Raw genomic sequence first — 16,244 nt, forward strand, 5'->3', positions numbered from 1 at the left:
CACATCCTCTGATCCCCTTTGGTCCAGATACTTCCTACAAATAGTATCTGCGCTTGCATTCTGGCAACCAGGGCAATACATAATACAGCTGATCTAAAGCACCCAGTTTTGCTGTGCTCAAGTGCATTGTTACCTATGAACACTATGAACTTACCCTCAATCAGATAGTCCCTGAATTTGTCTGTAATAGCCCATCTCAACCCCAGCAATTCTAACTTCATAGCACTGTAGTTCTCCATATTTCGCTCAGATGTCCGAAGCTGCTGATATGACATGCACAAAATATGCAACTTCAGGCTGAAATAATGAACACTTGCTCAGCTCAACATTAAGACTAAACTGTCCCAACTGAGACAACACCAAATCAAGATGTGCTGTTCGATAGTAGAGAAAAACATGACAATGTCATCTAAATAAAACAGCAAGGACTGGAACCTCTGATCTCCATCAGCCACTGGAAAGAACTCGGGGCATCTCAAGTCATAAGGCCAAAAGGTGTACAGAAGGTAGTCAATTTCATCTGATAGTACCCACTTGCCAGGTCAAGGATGGAAAACCTTGGTTGGGGTTGTCATAGCAAGGCCGCCCAAAACTCCAGTGGCGTAATTTGTATGCAACACAAACACAACACATCTAAGGACATCAAGTGTTTGGTTTGTGTGTAGCCGCTTACCTCGTTCACTGAAATAATAAAAAGGCACAGTCGCTGTTGCCAGGTTTCAAAAATGGCAGGTTTGATTCTTGTGAACAAGTCATTCTCATGACTCATCCAGTGACGTCACTCCCTGGCCAATCAGTGGCCTGCAGTCTGGTGATGTCACATTTTCGGCTCGACTCAGCTCGCTTGGAACCGCGGCCGAGTAGGTTCTAAAATAGTACCTGGTACCAGGTACTATCACCTAATGGAAAACCCTAAAAACCGAGTACAGTCGAGTCGAGTAAAGCAGAGTTGGTGGTAGTGGAAAAGTGCCATATGACATGTCCATTTTCAACTGAAACATGCAACTCTCTTTGGGGGCCCCCACCCCCTCACACCCATTGACTCAACAAATGTAAAAGAGCATGCTGGACTCTGACGATGTGGAACTGATGTCGATTTGAAACACACTGACCCAGCCGGGACACAACAAGGGACCACTGAATAAGCACAACCAGCCACTGGAACAGCCTGCTCATGCTGGCAAACTTTGAACACCAAATTCCAGATCTCATCTGTAACCTGCATCTCATAAAACTGCTTTATCACATTCATGCCCAATATGCAAAGGACAGCACTTTTACAGTGTAATGTTGCTGCAGGGCAGCATGCTGGTTCAACAAGAAGGGTTGGGTTTTCTCTGGGTACTCGGGCTTCCTCCCACAATTCAAAGACATGCAGGTTAGGTTCATCAGTGACTCTAAATTGTCCGTAAGTGTGAGTGTGAGCGTGAATGGTTTCTCTGCTGCTCAGCCACATGAGCAGACCCATCATGGGAGACTGAAACAACCAATAAAGGGGCTGTTCTACGGATCAGCATTACTGACAGACACTATCATGTAACATGATCAGCTACCTGACACCTAAAATATATGGCTTTTTCATCAGCATGAAACTTTGGCTGGTCCCCACAAACCTTAAGTCTGACTTGGTTTGTTAATGAGTTTTACAACTGGCTTCACTACATGATCAAGCTGCAATACAGGGCTACACAGGGTTTTCCTCTTTCACCTTATCCTGGATTCTTTTCAGCCGCCCGACATTTTTTCCTGTTAAGTTTGGCGATCCATCCGTGGTGACATTGGCAAGCTCACATCAAGGTAGCTTCAGCCTCTCGATGACGCCTGACACTCTGTCATACAAGTCCTCTCCTCTTGTTTTCCCTTTAGGGATTCCATGGTCAAATATTCCTTCCTCCAATTAAATTGTCATTAAACCCTCTGATAAAAATTAAAAGCTGAGCGGTGTCTTTAATGTCGTTACTTTCGTCCAGTGCTAACGAATATAACTTAAATGACGCTTTTTTGTTTAGCTCGCTGGCTAAGTCAATTAGTTCTACATGGCGAGTCACTGTCCTGTGTGATAAACAAATTTTTTCACGTGTTTTTGCTCTCTGGACACAAGAGACCTGCTGTCTCTACCAGGCATTCTTTTAAAAACTCCCTGTTCTGTTGCAGCTGGCTTGGTCACTTTGAGGTGTGTGGTCATTTTGAGAGTCACTGAGAGTGTTCACTTTGGGGTGTGAGGTCACAGGAAGTGAGCAACAGGATATTGAGGTCATGTGACTAGTGGTAAATATGTGAATGTGGCTCTGAATGCTGTTTGATTCATGCTGTTGAAGTTAATCCAGGATCATCTGCATACGTCTTTTGCTTGTAGCAGCATCGTGGGTATGTACATGCTTGGTCTATTGTTACTTGTTACTCCAAATCAGTATATGTTGCATACTTGTGTGTTTTTGCAAAGTTTGATGCTATGAATGCACTGAGTTACAAGGGATAGTGAATGTACTGCTCTCAAACAATAGAAGGTTTGTTAAAAGACTGTATGGATTTGTGAATGAACAGATAATTGATTGGACGTTGAATTTGACGCCATGTTTGCATTTTCTGGTTGGAAGATATGTGGAAGCTGTTATGGCTAAAATGTGCCCATTATTCATGTTGACTTGACTGATATGTTTACAATACTATTTGCACATGTTGAAAGTAAGAAAAATATTAACTATGCATTTTTGTATGTTTTAGTTTCTCCTTTCACCAAGTGGACAGTGGTCTTCAGAGGCTTGGTGTTAGGAAAGCGTTTAGCTGACTGCCAAGTTATATACAGCACATATAGCGAGGGCAGCACACTCCCCTTCGGAGAAAGGCTTGCCTTCCTTTTCTATAACTTGCCTTAGTGCTTGACCCTTGAATTGTAGCTTGACAGAGAAAAGTATTTTGCTGAGTCTGTAAATTGGCTGCCAACCTCTGAGCAGTAGCCGCCTGTTCTTGCATTGACTGGTTGCTAGCGTAGTTAGCATGCTTAGTGGAAAAGTGGCGGCTGATATTGTATTCTTTGAAAACAACAATGGTTTCTTGGCAAATGAGGTATACAGCCTTTGATCAGATTTTGGCAAAGAAATATTTAGCTGTCTACTCCTTATTAAACACTCAGCACTCACTGACGACTTTTCTTTTCTTTGGTCCACTCATCGTTACAGAGGGGCTCAATGCAGTGGCAAAGACGAAGTAGAGAGGATAAACCAGACTCCAGCAAAGGTCAATTGTGTCTGGAGTGCGCCATGTAGTGGGATTAACTGAAACATCGGGTATTGCAGGAAAAGGCAAAATAAATGCGGTCTTCACTATAATTTGGACAATTCTGTATCAATATTCGACGGACCGGGTTAAAAAGCCCAAAGGCCCCTATATGGCCCGTGGGCCATAGTTTGCCAATGCCTGCTGTAACTGGTCGCAGCCTGCTGTGTCCACCTGCAATGGCTTCCCCCATTCACAGAACAAAGCTTGTGTAATCTCCTGGAGATTCCTCTCCTCTCACCACCTGTCCCTTTTCCTTGTTGCTGTGTCTAATCCCTAAGTGAGATGATAGACATTATAAGGCATCAGGATCCCTGTCACCTTCAGTTAGGCAGACAAGAGACTCCATTCTGGCCCTGTTTGCATGGTGTCTCACTGGAGGCAGGGCAGACAGAAAGAGAAGGGAATAATAGGAAACTGTCTCTACTGTCTAAGAGTCACATTTTACTGTCATGGGCTCAAACAAAGTGCCTCTCATCATCTTCATTTTTTTTCTTTTGTTTTTTTTTTTTAGATTTCTGTTTGTGAGACTCCTCTTCAATTTTTCCTTAGTGGTCTGTTCATGTACACTTTCTTATTGCAATCTTGTCCACCTACATTTCAGCTCAAATGCACCTATGACTCTTGTGCCAACACAGACGGCCTGAGCAAAAAAAAATAAATCAACCGTCAGTGAACCTGTCTGAACTTTAACCGTGTGTCACATGAACAGCCTATGCTTGTCGTTTAGCTGATGATTATAAGGACAGAGCATAAAATGCTATAACGCTCTAAGAGTCGTAGAATCTTTCCAAATATCAATCATCCGCATATAGCACCTGATAATCCTTCATACTCATGGATGTTAGTTCCTGTATTGTCATCATTTAACCAGTAGCCTACTTTTTAAAAAAAAAAAAAATTATTTTTATTTATTTGCTTTATTTGAATTCGAACATAATCTGCTATAACTTAATTACACATGGCTTTACTAAATACTCAATTCTAAATGGTCAATTATGGCATTCTACAGTCTGTTATTTCTGTACAGCAGACTGTTGCTATGGACGCAATTCTGATAGCAGAAGCAATAAAATCATTTTAAATTAAATTGTTTTTAAGTAAGAAATTTGTATGAAACTGTTGATTTATTTAGTCAGAAGCCGTGTAATAAGTGGGATAATGTACAGCGAGTCATTATTGCAAAACGAACCCTGATAGGGTGATGCAGGACTTGAATCATCCTGAAAGTATCATCCTTTACTCATAAAATTCTCAGTGGTTCTGCATTTGTGGTTCAGACATGAATGCATTTTACGTTTTCTGGTCTTCCTTAATAAAATGGTGAAACAAAAAGGCATTTACACACGTGTGTGTGTGTCTTTGTGTGTGTGTGTGTGTGTGTGTGTGTGGGTGAGTTGGTAAGCCTGAGAGGGAGAAAGAATCAGTAAAATTACCCTCTTAAATAAAGCAAAACATTCAAAGAACGTGTTCATGACTGAATCAGTCATGAACAGGCTCACAGACATGGTGTGGGTGGGTGGTAGCTGGAAACTGAGGGGGCAGATTGGACAGTTGTGTTTTCTGTGCTTGACTGAGTGCTGGTAAGTGAGCCATGGAAAGCAGGGATAGCCCAGTATCAGTGACAGAGGGGGGTAGGTGTATGGAAGAAGCAAGGGAGCTGTAGAATCAAGCTGAAATGCAGTTCTTGTAAACCCTGAAGTGGCTCTGGTTTGATCAGGTACATGAGAACAAAGCACTGCTACTGTTTGAGGCTTCATGTATGGATTACTGGTTATCACCTGAAAATGACCCTTCATTTCACTTTTTCTAGAAGATGATGTTTTGCTTTAAAGGACACATTTTCTTTGTTATATTGTGGATCATTTCTCTTATTGGTTCTGATAAGATTTAATTACCAACTTACTTTGAGTTCTGGTGATATTGGCACCTCATTTATTTTAGAAGGAGAATGTAGCTGTATTAACAGATCTCTTTAGTTGGTGAGTAAAAAATTAATTTTGGTCACAAAATCTATATATCTATATATCTAATAATATCTGTATTGAAATTATAATGGGTGTTCATAACATCATGCACCAGACGTTGGTATAAATTATTTAGTCCAATACATTTTTGATCATTTGTTTTTATTACAAATATGTCTTGTAAAACACTTCCAGAGTCTTCCAAGTCTTTCGAACTCCACACCCACAGTTCATAATGAAGTCTTCCTGTTTGTAGTCTCCAAGCTCAAGCTGAGATGATGACCTCACTGAGGTTATTTCATTCAGAATGTATTAAGGTTCCACCAGAGCCATAGGATATAACATACAATTATATTGTTCTTCAAGGCTAAGTAAGACTAGCCATGATGAGTGAAATTATCTTCATTTGCGCAAGCTATGGAGTACCCCATTGAATTTTGCCATATGGTATCTGCAACCTGTCCAACAGGAACAAATTCATCTGCAGCATGTAGTCTCTAAAATCTTGGATCATATCACTCCTATCCTCCCAAACCATAACATCAATCTGTTACACAGAGGATGCACTGCAACATAAGGCACTATACACCTCTTCACCAAGTCTCTGCTCTTGACTCCCATGTGGTCACCGAAACAGGTCGCACAGTCTGGAAAAATGCCATGCACTTCAATTTCTAACTGCTATGTGTGTGGATACTGCTGACACTTGCATAGAAACACACAAGCATATCATGTTTGTGAGACTATAATGTAGTCATGTATCCTTTATGGACAGATATAATGTGTGTATATATGTATGTAGCGGCTGTGGTAGAGTGGGTTGTCCCTCAATCAGAAGGTCGGGGGTCGATCCCCAGCTCCTATGGGTCAACATGTCGAAGTGTCCTTGGGCAAGACACTGAACCCCAACTGGCTTCAGTGTGTGAAGTCCAACTTAGAGTCCTCCTGTATGAATGATGTGTGAATGGGTGAATGAGGATGTCATGTAAAAGCGCTTTGAGTCGTTGAAATATCTAGAAAGGAGAAATACAAATACAGCCCATTTACCATGTAGTGGAGTGGATGTTTGTATGGGTGAAGAGGGACATGTGGGTATACACTATTTATACTGTACATATGTGATTCATTATACTCTGTATATAGTATAAATATACTATTTGTTCTGGCAGAAGGTATGAAGAAAATACAGCACACTAACACCTTGTCATATGATTCAGACCAAAGCCACTCTTGGCAAGCTGCTCACACCCGAGCTGTTCGTGCACTCCCATACTGTGCTGTGCCCCGTACAAGCAGAGATCATATGCCAACAAACAGCAGTGGCAACAAAAACAACAGACCCAGACAAAACAGAAAGAGCACAACACTGACAAACCACACTCTTAATTTGTTCCTCATATCCTTCCCTGCCTAACATGCTTCTTTCCCTCTTTGTCTATTTTTTCTTAGCAGCAAGAATTGTAAGGTTTCAGTCACATTGCCAATAGAGCCAATAGAATTGAACTGATAGTGCCCTTCAAGGCTCATGTTACAAGTTGCAGCTGATTAATTCATCGACAATTTTGAAGGAAGAATGATGACAAAAGTGTAATGTGTGCAACCAAATCAACCTTTAACATTCTCCACCTCAGTGCCATTCCACTGACCAATACATCAGTTGCTGGAAGACGGGGCACCTGTCTCTGTGACCAGATGGGTGTCAGTTGCGTCGACTGGCTGAACGGGGGTATGCTGTCATATGTTACAGAACACACTGTGTAGTAGACGTGATGTTACAGTCTGGGTAGATAGGAGTGGTATGATCAGAGCACGGCACGCACACATGGCCATACACTTTGACACAGACTGAGATGAAGATTTTATCAGAGAGCCAACTCACCAGCTGAAGCAGCTGTTGTGTTGAAGTTCCAAAGGCGCTGTCCAGAATCTTTGAGCTTCAAGCGACGCAGCTGTCTCTAGAGAGAATCCTTTCAGATTAAACAGGCTTGATATTTGCAATGCGTCACAGATCTTGTCACTGTTGATGATGGCATTTTAGCATTCAGCAGTAAAGTAGAGTGCAGCCTAACCAACTCACTCCTGAGTGGGAACAGTCATGTGAAACCACAACATGTGTATCATGTGACACTATGAATCATAATGTTGACTGCGTTGCTAAGGGTTGTTGAGACAAAATTGTTAAGGCAGATGATTGCAGATAATTAGAACTGTGAATAAAAATACCATCATGTGGTATCTGGACCCTACTTGGCTATGTTCATCGGTTAATATGAAATGGCATCTCAAGACATATTTTAAATTCATCATTCAAATCATTTTTACAATTTTCATGTTCTGTGTGCTTAACCATTTTGCAGCTTGGCTACTTGGCTGTAACATATATCAGATATTGCCATCCTTGAGTTTACGTTTGATCATTGATCATCAGTGTGTAGCTCTGTGTGTGTTGTCCTGTATGTGTGTGATGTATGCATAAGTGTGTGGTGGGGAGGAACAATGTTTCCCAGGGAGCGGCGATGAACTCACTCAACGGATAATGAATTGTGGCAACAGTATGCAAGTAGTATGCTAAATAGCTAATCAGGTTTGATTGCTCTACAGAGGTGTGTACTCTTACTAACCTTGACGAGACATTGATAATCAGGAGATGATGAGACCTGGAAATCATGAAAACCTTGACACCTCTCTCTCTCTCTGTCTCTCTCTCTCTTTTTCTTAATTCAGTTCACTTCAATTGAACAGGCTTTATTGGCATGACATTTAACACAAACAAAGATGACGTCAATGTGAACGAATACAAGTCAGGTAGAATTCATGAAATAAACTTGGATACAAAATAAAGTCAATAGGATGGGAGTGGCATTGCAGGTGTGTAGAGATACAGATTCAAAGCCTGTATCATTTCGAGCCTGGCTTTTAGCTTTTTGGCTTTTTAGGCCAGTTGAAATATTGATATTTGACAGTTAAAATATAGTACAGTTTTTATTTCTACATAATCACATTGCATAACAACCTTGGTTAGGATATGTAGATCCCCTGAGTGGCAAAACAGAGAAAGAAATATATATCGAGGCCCTGTTTTACTACGTTGAGCTATAAATGCTATGTGCCATAGCATTTCTTAATGACAGGTGCTGCTTGAACATGGGAGGCCACTACCACACCAAAGCACTCTATATAAAGTAATGTTCTTGGGACATGCGGGATGCCTCTGAAATCACAGTAGAGTAATTTCATATATCCTTGACAATGTAATATTATCCATAAATCATCCTCTTGGGGAAATTCAGGTATCAAGCAGCTCACTCAGTCAATTGATAAGCATTAAAATGGACAAATAATGAATAATAAAAGTCAGTGAGACAGTAAAGACAGTGAAACCACTATTAATGACATTGTTATTATTCACCACAAATATTAACTGAATTAGAAACTGGTCCATATCATCTTGGCATAAGTCACTTTCTCTATGAACTTCAGAAATCAGTAAAGATGAAAGATCATACACAAAATTTGGCACAAAATCTGGTCTTGGTGTTCTTATATAAGTAGCTTATATAAGCAGAGCAGTGACTGACTTCATCTGGAACTCTGACTGCATCGGCATCATTGTGTGTCTTAAAGACAACGGCACTAGGCCGGAGTTTCTCTCCCTCTCAGAGGATCTCTGGGAGGATCTTTGCCATTTTAGATGTTGTCTGTGATTTTAGACATTCCTGAGCCAAGCTGCCCGGAGATACAGAGGGTTTTTACCAAAGAATGTTTGTATTAAGAATACTGCTCATTTAAGGGCTAGCATACATCTGCAGTACAACATTCCAGTATAACAGTGGTTATATTATTATATATAAGTTCATTCTAAATGCCCCTTACATCAGTAATACTAATGTAATGAACACACTAAAGATGTAATTCTGAAAATAGTATTTATTATTTTTTATAACTGGTTTTAACAATTTACTACAAAATGCAAAGAACTGCTGCATTGTTACACAGACCCATATGATGAATTGCAACCCGTTCATTTGAAGATGTCAACCCCAATATCCCCATTGGCCCAGAGCAAACGTATTTCGGCTGCAGAACACTCCCTTGACGACATTTCAAAGTGGCGGTTGTGGGGGTGGGGGAGTGAGAACACGCTTCAGGGGAAGAAAAACATGCCGTTGATCTGGGAAACGATTAAATCCAGATTCCAACCGACCACATTTCTCACCCCCCTAGAGGGGAATGACACGGGTAGAGAGATGGAGATGCAGAAGGAAAGAGAGAGATTATGAGCGAGAATGTGCTTGTTATCTTAATTAAATGGAAGTGCATTTTATCCTCCTCCTATTGATTTCTGCCAGGGGCAGTGTGTGTATTTCACTTTGAAATACACACACAATGCTGGTTTAAAGGCTGTATGTTCTAGCTCATGGCAGACGTGACTGTTGCAGTCAACAAACTATTGAGATAGTCATTAAAAAGAACAAAGCTGAGCTCTGAGAAACAATGTACAGCTGCCAGACTCAATTTGGCGCATGTTTTAATGCTTGCTGCAGCTTCACATGTCACAATAGATGACATATAATACGAGATATATGGAAGAAAGAGAGAGAGAGACATATTTGCAAAGGTGTCTGTTTGCATTTATGCTTCCTTGATTGCCTGTGTGTGTGTGTGTGTGTGTGTGTGTGTGTGTCTGTCTGTCTGTCTGGCTCACCCATAAGCGTTCTTTTTGCCATTGCATCTCATGCAGATCTTGCACAGATCCTGCAACAGCCACCCTGCACAGGTTGCAGGCAAAAGCAATGCATTTTTATTTCCTCTTCTTCCTCTTCTGTCCACCCTCCATTCATTTTGATTTTGGAAAGTTAATGTTAACAATTTGTCAAGCACACTGCTTCAGGCAACACTGCTTAAGTATATGTTTTGCAATTTAAGTGACCTGCTATCTGGCAAGGGCTTTTTCCCATTACTGGGAATGACATTTCATTTAGACTCCATCATTCATCTTTCCCACTTTGGACTCCAGCTCTTGGCCTCTGTCTCTCTGTCTCTCCCTCTCTTATGTATTTACTTTCTTTCACTTAATATCTCTCTCCTTTTATTCCTTCATCTTTCCCTCTACCCTAATACCCTGTTAATTATTTTGTACACCTGTTTTATCTTTTTCTCTTGTAAAGGCATACAATTGATTGCCTCTAGGCTATTACATGAAGCTTGGCTCCCTATGTCCATTTCAGATGTTCAGTGTTATAAAGTTGTTTTAATAACTACTTTTTAATTTACATTTACCTATTTTCATTTGTATTTTGCTATATGATTATTTACTGTAAGTTCCTTAAGTTGTAATTGATTGGATAATGTAGCCCCATATATAGCCTACTGACACTGCTAGAAGACTAGGCGTTCCTTTTTGCTGCTAGGCTGAAAGCCACAAACTGAAATCATACACTGCACACCTTTCTTGACAATTCAACAATAATATGTATTTTAATGAACTTGGAGATAGCCCCACTGTGTATTGAAGTCGAGTAACCAGTTAATTATGTTTGTTGCTGGGGGCATGCACTTTAGCCTTTACACATACGCCTACGTTAGATTAACACCAAAAAATACATTCATAAATATGGCAAAAGCCCCCAAATTACAAGAGTCTTAATGTCTAGCACTATAGCAAATATTTCAAATATGAATAAAGTTAATCAAGATTGCAATTCAAGCCAAAATTTATGATGAGGAAGGAGTGAGAGGGAACAGAAAAAAAACAACCAAAACAAAGACAGTCGCTAATCTCACCACGCTGATGAACAAGATCAACAACCCACATCTTTCAACGAAGAAGAATCCACAAGAAAAGTTTATTCCAGCAGTGAAAAAGTTTGCATATCAGTGTGGACATCTAATTTCCATCTTCATTATATGATATAGTAAACTAATAGCAGAACACAAGAGAAATGGAAAGAAGATAACATTATTATCATTATTATAAGAAAATGACATGCAGAGACATTTTTAATAGGGTGGCCATTATATTGGTGCATCGAGATGTTGAAGGGCTTTGTTACGTAGAAAGAGAGAATGGATGCACATCTGACAGTGGTGTAAACGCAACGTGTCCTGTAGGCTGCACAGGCTCATAGTGACCCACACACGAATATTATAATGCTTCAGACAAGATTTCAACAAAGATTTGTACATGTAGATAAAACTTGGTGATGTGTCTCTTGGATTTACTGAAAATAGTGTTGTGTGCTGTGGCAATGGTGCCGTAAGTAAATCTTGACATCTGAGCTCATGTTGCTTGAAACCCTCAAGTGCTTGAGTCATACCATTTTTCATGTTGTGTTATATGTTTGTCTGTGTCAAAAGCGTATGTACAAGTTGTAGTTGGAGAGCATGACTTGGCTTAAAAAAAAATGTATGTCAAGAGAATTTTCTATTTTAAAAGAAATCTCTGATACAGTCGCAACTCAATGTATGTTGCCAGGGCAACTTGCAGGTTAATTTTTTGGGGCATTTTATACTTAACCTTGATTGAAAATGACAATTTTAAAGGGTAACGCAGGATTTACTATGTTTTACAAGACATAAGGGCAGAAAGAGGCAATACAACATCTGTTAGGCCCTATACCCTGAAATATAAAGCAGATCAGCTATTGTGTAGGGCTCCACAAATCTTTGGGAGTCTGCAAAGGGTGTTTCATTTTGTAAAATGACCAGATACTTTATACCATTCCTGAGTCTGATGTCCCGAGTCTGCCCTCCTCCATCCTCTATTTGCAGATTGACACAGCTTCCTACAAGGAATCATACAGGCTACATGGAAGGAAAAACCATCTATCCTCCTCCAAAATAAGTGATGGTGTATAATGCGCTTTTTTGTTTTGACAATGAAGCTTCCTTTTGAAAAATGGCGCCCTCCGTGGCGAACGTGTCTGCTCGAAACTCTTTGAATCTTATAGCTCATAATACCTAACCCTTATAATAATGACTGAATGAAACATTGGATTTAATATCATCAACAGTAATGCATTAAATTGAGTGATAGTTTTCCCCTTTTCACTCTGCAGTGTGCAGTGGTCAAAACCTTTTGCACATACACATGGTGAAAGCAATTAAAGATTCACAAAACATGAAAACAGAAATTAGACTTTTGGATTTTGTATTTGAGTTTTGAGACGAAAAGATAATTTTCTTTTTAGATTTCTACAAAAAACTAAATTCTGACTCATTGATATGTTTTCTGGACTGAATATAATAATTGAATCAACAGATGATACACAAACCAATGATCTTCAGATTAATTAATGAGAGATTTAAAGACATTTTAACAGGAGCAGACAAGTGTTGCTCGTCCTTCGGGATAGCATAGTAAAAACTCAAACACAGGCTCAGAATGGTTGGCGCTACATGCTACAGGTTGATGGCAGTCATTACTGGTAGGCATGACTGCTCCACTTCCTGCTCCATACAGACTCTGGTTTGGCTTTCATGCTGATGCTGATAAGGCTTGTGTTCCTCTTTGGCTGCAGGTCTGACATTTCAAATTTCTCTTGAACCCAAATCACACGCAGGGGTGGAGTACATCAAGAAGAGACACCAACAAAGGACCTGCCTTGTTTAAAATATCCAGAGCATTTGTTTAACTGTGTGAGTGTATATTATCTGTAGTGTTTGTAGACAGCTCTGCTTGTTTGGCTATACAGAGACACACAGGTAATGTATTTTTTTTTAATTAAAAATATGTTTTAATGTGCTTTTAATGGCCTTCAGTCAGTGAGGACTGCGCCGTGATAAGAGACAAACCATAGGGAAATGAAAAGCCCATTGGACAACAATTGAAGCCAATGCTGCTTGTCTGTCTGTCTTTTCTTTGCATTTTACAAGTTTGCTATGCATTGGTGGGATAAAAAGCATCTTTATTTGTAAGAGGCATGTATGCAGCTTTTGGGTTAAACATTAGGGACTGAATGTCTGAGATCTGCTGTCTATTGCTAAAAGCTCCTGCTGTATTTAGAATAGTGTATTAGGTGATACTTTGAGTTTTTGGCTCCAGGAATGACAAGGTCACTTGGTCAGTCGGTAAAAACTTTTGTTTGGACTGAAATATGCAATAATAAACATGCTTTGCCAAATTTTGGCATATTCCCAGAGGCTATAGTTGGCATTCACAGGCCTGAAAGACCTCCTACTGATTTGCAATTTCTTTATGGAGCTTTTCCCTTCTACTTAAGCATGTGCCCTGAAGAGACAGTTTTGATGTAGAGAAAGTCAGCATGACTTGAAGCACAAAATGGAATATTTTGACTTTTTTAACCAAAACCACCATTTTTTCTTGAACCTTCTACATTTATTCCCACCATCTGCATGTATCATCCGTGCAGGATATGGCATGTGCTGCATGTGTTGTTGCTGTAACAGTCCCACCAAGGAAAACTTTGGTCCACATATTTGCTCTGCATATATTTTGTATTTGCCAGTAAGCTTGTCAGCTAAGTGTGGCATTATGTAACACTCCTCAGATTGATGAGTGTTGTATTGGACCTCAGTAGTACTAAATGTCCTACCAACAGTTCATAACAGACTTTTTGAACATGGCTACTATACCTGTATGGATAGAGATCTATAGATATGTTATCCAGGAGATTGTGGTTTTATTGGTAGATGAAAAATGTCTAGAGTTGTCACTAAGTGAAAAGGGAAAATATAAGTCTTTTAGCTATAGCTCATTTTCAGTGAAGGTGTGGTCAGACGACAGTGAAAGCTACCTCATTCACTGCGAGCGCATCAAAATAGTAGAAATAATTGCATTAGTTTTCTTCTTTGTTCAACACTTGACAGTCAGACCGTGCCTTCCCCTTTTTCAGCTTTCATATTGTTCCACATGGCTTACTTCCAATGATGACTTTTTGATCAATGATGACTTTTACTCAGCTATAACTGCTGCAATCATAAAGTTATGACAGAGAGCTACTGGCCTTCTTGAAGAGAAAAATGTTGTTGTATTGCCATGCTCTTTGATATTCTTATAGTCTGACTGGCTGTTATCAAGAGCATTCAAGCCAGAGAGGAATTATCTCTTTAGAAATTGTGAAATGAAGAGAAAAACCAGAGAAGCAGTGTGTCTGTGTTGAAGGTGACCTCCTATCTTTCAGCATTAAGGCTGTGCAAATTAAAACGTTTGTGCTATCAGATGGAAGAAAGCTAAGCGGATATACACACCACATCAGCCTGGCTGAACATACGTAGGAGGTGAGCGCCTATCACTGATTGATCTCACTCCTAGATTACCCTGCCCCATGTAATTCCCTGTCGGTATAATTCAACCTACTAAATATTCCCTTTGGCCTTTAAGTTGCAAGATGCAAATTCCCTGAGAGGAAGATGAGTGGAAAATATTTGGGCTTTGTACAGTTATTGGAAATAAGATTGCTTGTCTGTGGCATACCTCAGGGCTGTGCACCAGGGCCTCAAAGCTTGCGGCCCAGATAAGAGAAGTATATTATGTCACATGCAGAATGCTTATTACAGTGACACACACTGGCTTGGATGCCTCAAAATCGATGAAGGATTATTTTCTAAGAGGTCAGTGTGGAATCAGAGGGTGATCAGTAACTCTCTGGCGTTTGTCTTAGAGGAAACGTCTCGTACATTTAGCTATACTATATAAAACTGTATATTGACAAGACTTTTCTCAAAACCTTTTATAGTTTTTACTTGTAACACTCAGCAGTTAAAGTGTTCGCAAACCATTTTCTTTCCTACATTTCAAGTGAAGAATGGATCACTGGGTTATGGATCAAGTGAGTATGTGTAAAATGAAAAATGTCAAGCATTGTGATGAACCTGATTACTAGCAACTCTGCAGTTCTATTTGGCTCTACAGAGCATCTTAGCATCTTTTGGTTCATTATTCTGGCTTTACAGTATGCAGTTTTCATTCTCATCAATGTTATTCCCAGAAACAGCAGGCAGCTGTTTTTAGTTGAAATGATAGCGATACAGCGCTACACGAAGGCCAGGGAAAATGTCATCTTGTCCTAAAAGACATTGTATATAATCATAATCTGATTGAAAATTCCCCCAATAATGAATAAAACTATTTTGATTTGAATGACTTAGTGGCCTCTCTTCTCACAACAGCAGATACATGTTCAGAACAAATATTTTGAACCTGCTACTGTGTTCAATATGATTGCTTCATTCAATACTTTTGTGTCATAAATGTAATCAATTTAGCAGCCTCTGTGGGGAGCTACTGGGTTTTCAAATATCCAATCTACTCAGATTCTTTATTATGAAAGTTAAAGTTTTGAAACCATGCTGCATATTTCTGCCTCCCTTTTGGGGAGTGAAATGGCTCAATTAATGCCCTTACATTTCCTCCTCTTCATCATTGGCAGTATCTTCTTCCCATTTGAGTGAAAAGCTTTCCTTGGGGTCTGAGATTTCCGTCTTCTCCTGAGTACAGTAACACCACTCATTTGCGGAGGGAGAAGTGATTGATAGGCTCTTCGTTTCTGGTTACACTATGTTTGCTGGCTTCTTATAGAATTGTTCTTTTTCCTGACAGAGGTGTGGAGCTGTATGTGAGCATGGACATGGCTTCAATGTGAATGAATCATATGGATGCACAAAGTTTGCATAGTTCATAGATAGATGTTAGAGGCACAATGTTATTTTTTGATAATACTAATTAGTCCAGGTTAAGGGCAAAATTGAACTACCAGCAGTGATTCTGTAATAAATAAATGATTATCCATTTGGTTAAAATCTGTAATGCTTTTGTTGCATCAACCACTGACAGTAGTGTTGATGCATTTTCTTTTCATTGGTTTTACACCCAAATAATCATTGTCACAATCTTTCCCCAACCTTAACTTATGTGCTTGTGTTAAACTTAAAGCAATAGTTTGGAATTGTTGAATTTGGGTTGTATGAGGTAGTTAGTGTATTACTGCCAGGAGTTACTGGCACAGACGCTAAGCATCGAGCCAGCAGGTAATCATATTT

The 16,244-nt window shown here is 39.7% G+C and overlaps 1 protein-coding gene across 10 annotated transcripts in view; it reads left to right on the plus strand.

Moving 5' to 3' along the window:
- The window catches only part of nrxn3a (neurexin 3a), a 189,213-nt gene that overhangs the window by 21,828 nt on the left and 151,141 nt on the right, over positions 1-16,244 (plus strand). For 5 of the 10 annotated variants that reach the window (XM_070841772.1, XM_070841779.1, XM_070841777.1 and 2 more), the window contains exon 3: positions 11,277-11,296. The exons of 4 other annotated variants lie outside the window; for them this stretch is intronic. In XM_070841772.1, the coding sequence (XP_070697873.1) occupies positions 11,277-11,296 (20 nt within the window). Of the gene's footprint in view, positions 1-10,447; positions 10,481-11,276; positions 11,297-16,244 lie in introns of all 10 variants that reach the window. One more of the 10 variants, XM_070841771.1, reaches the window with a different exon arrangement.

The sequence above is a fragment of the Pempheris klunzingeri genome, chromosome 13, assembly GCF_042242105.1.
Source record: "Pempheris klunzingeri isolate RE-2024b chromosome 13, fPemKlu1.hap1, whole genome shotgun sequence".
In the NCBI taxonomy this organism is placed as follows: Eukaryota; Metazoa; Chordata; class Actinopteri; order Acropomatiformes; family Pempheridae; genus Pempheris; species Pempheris klunzingeri.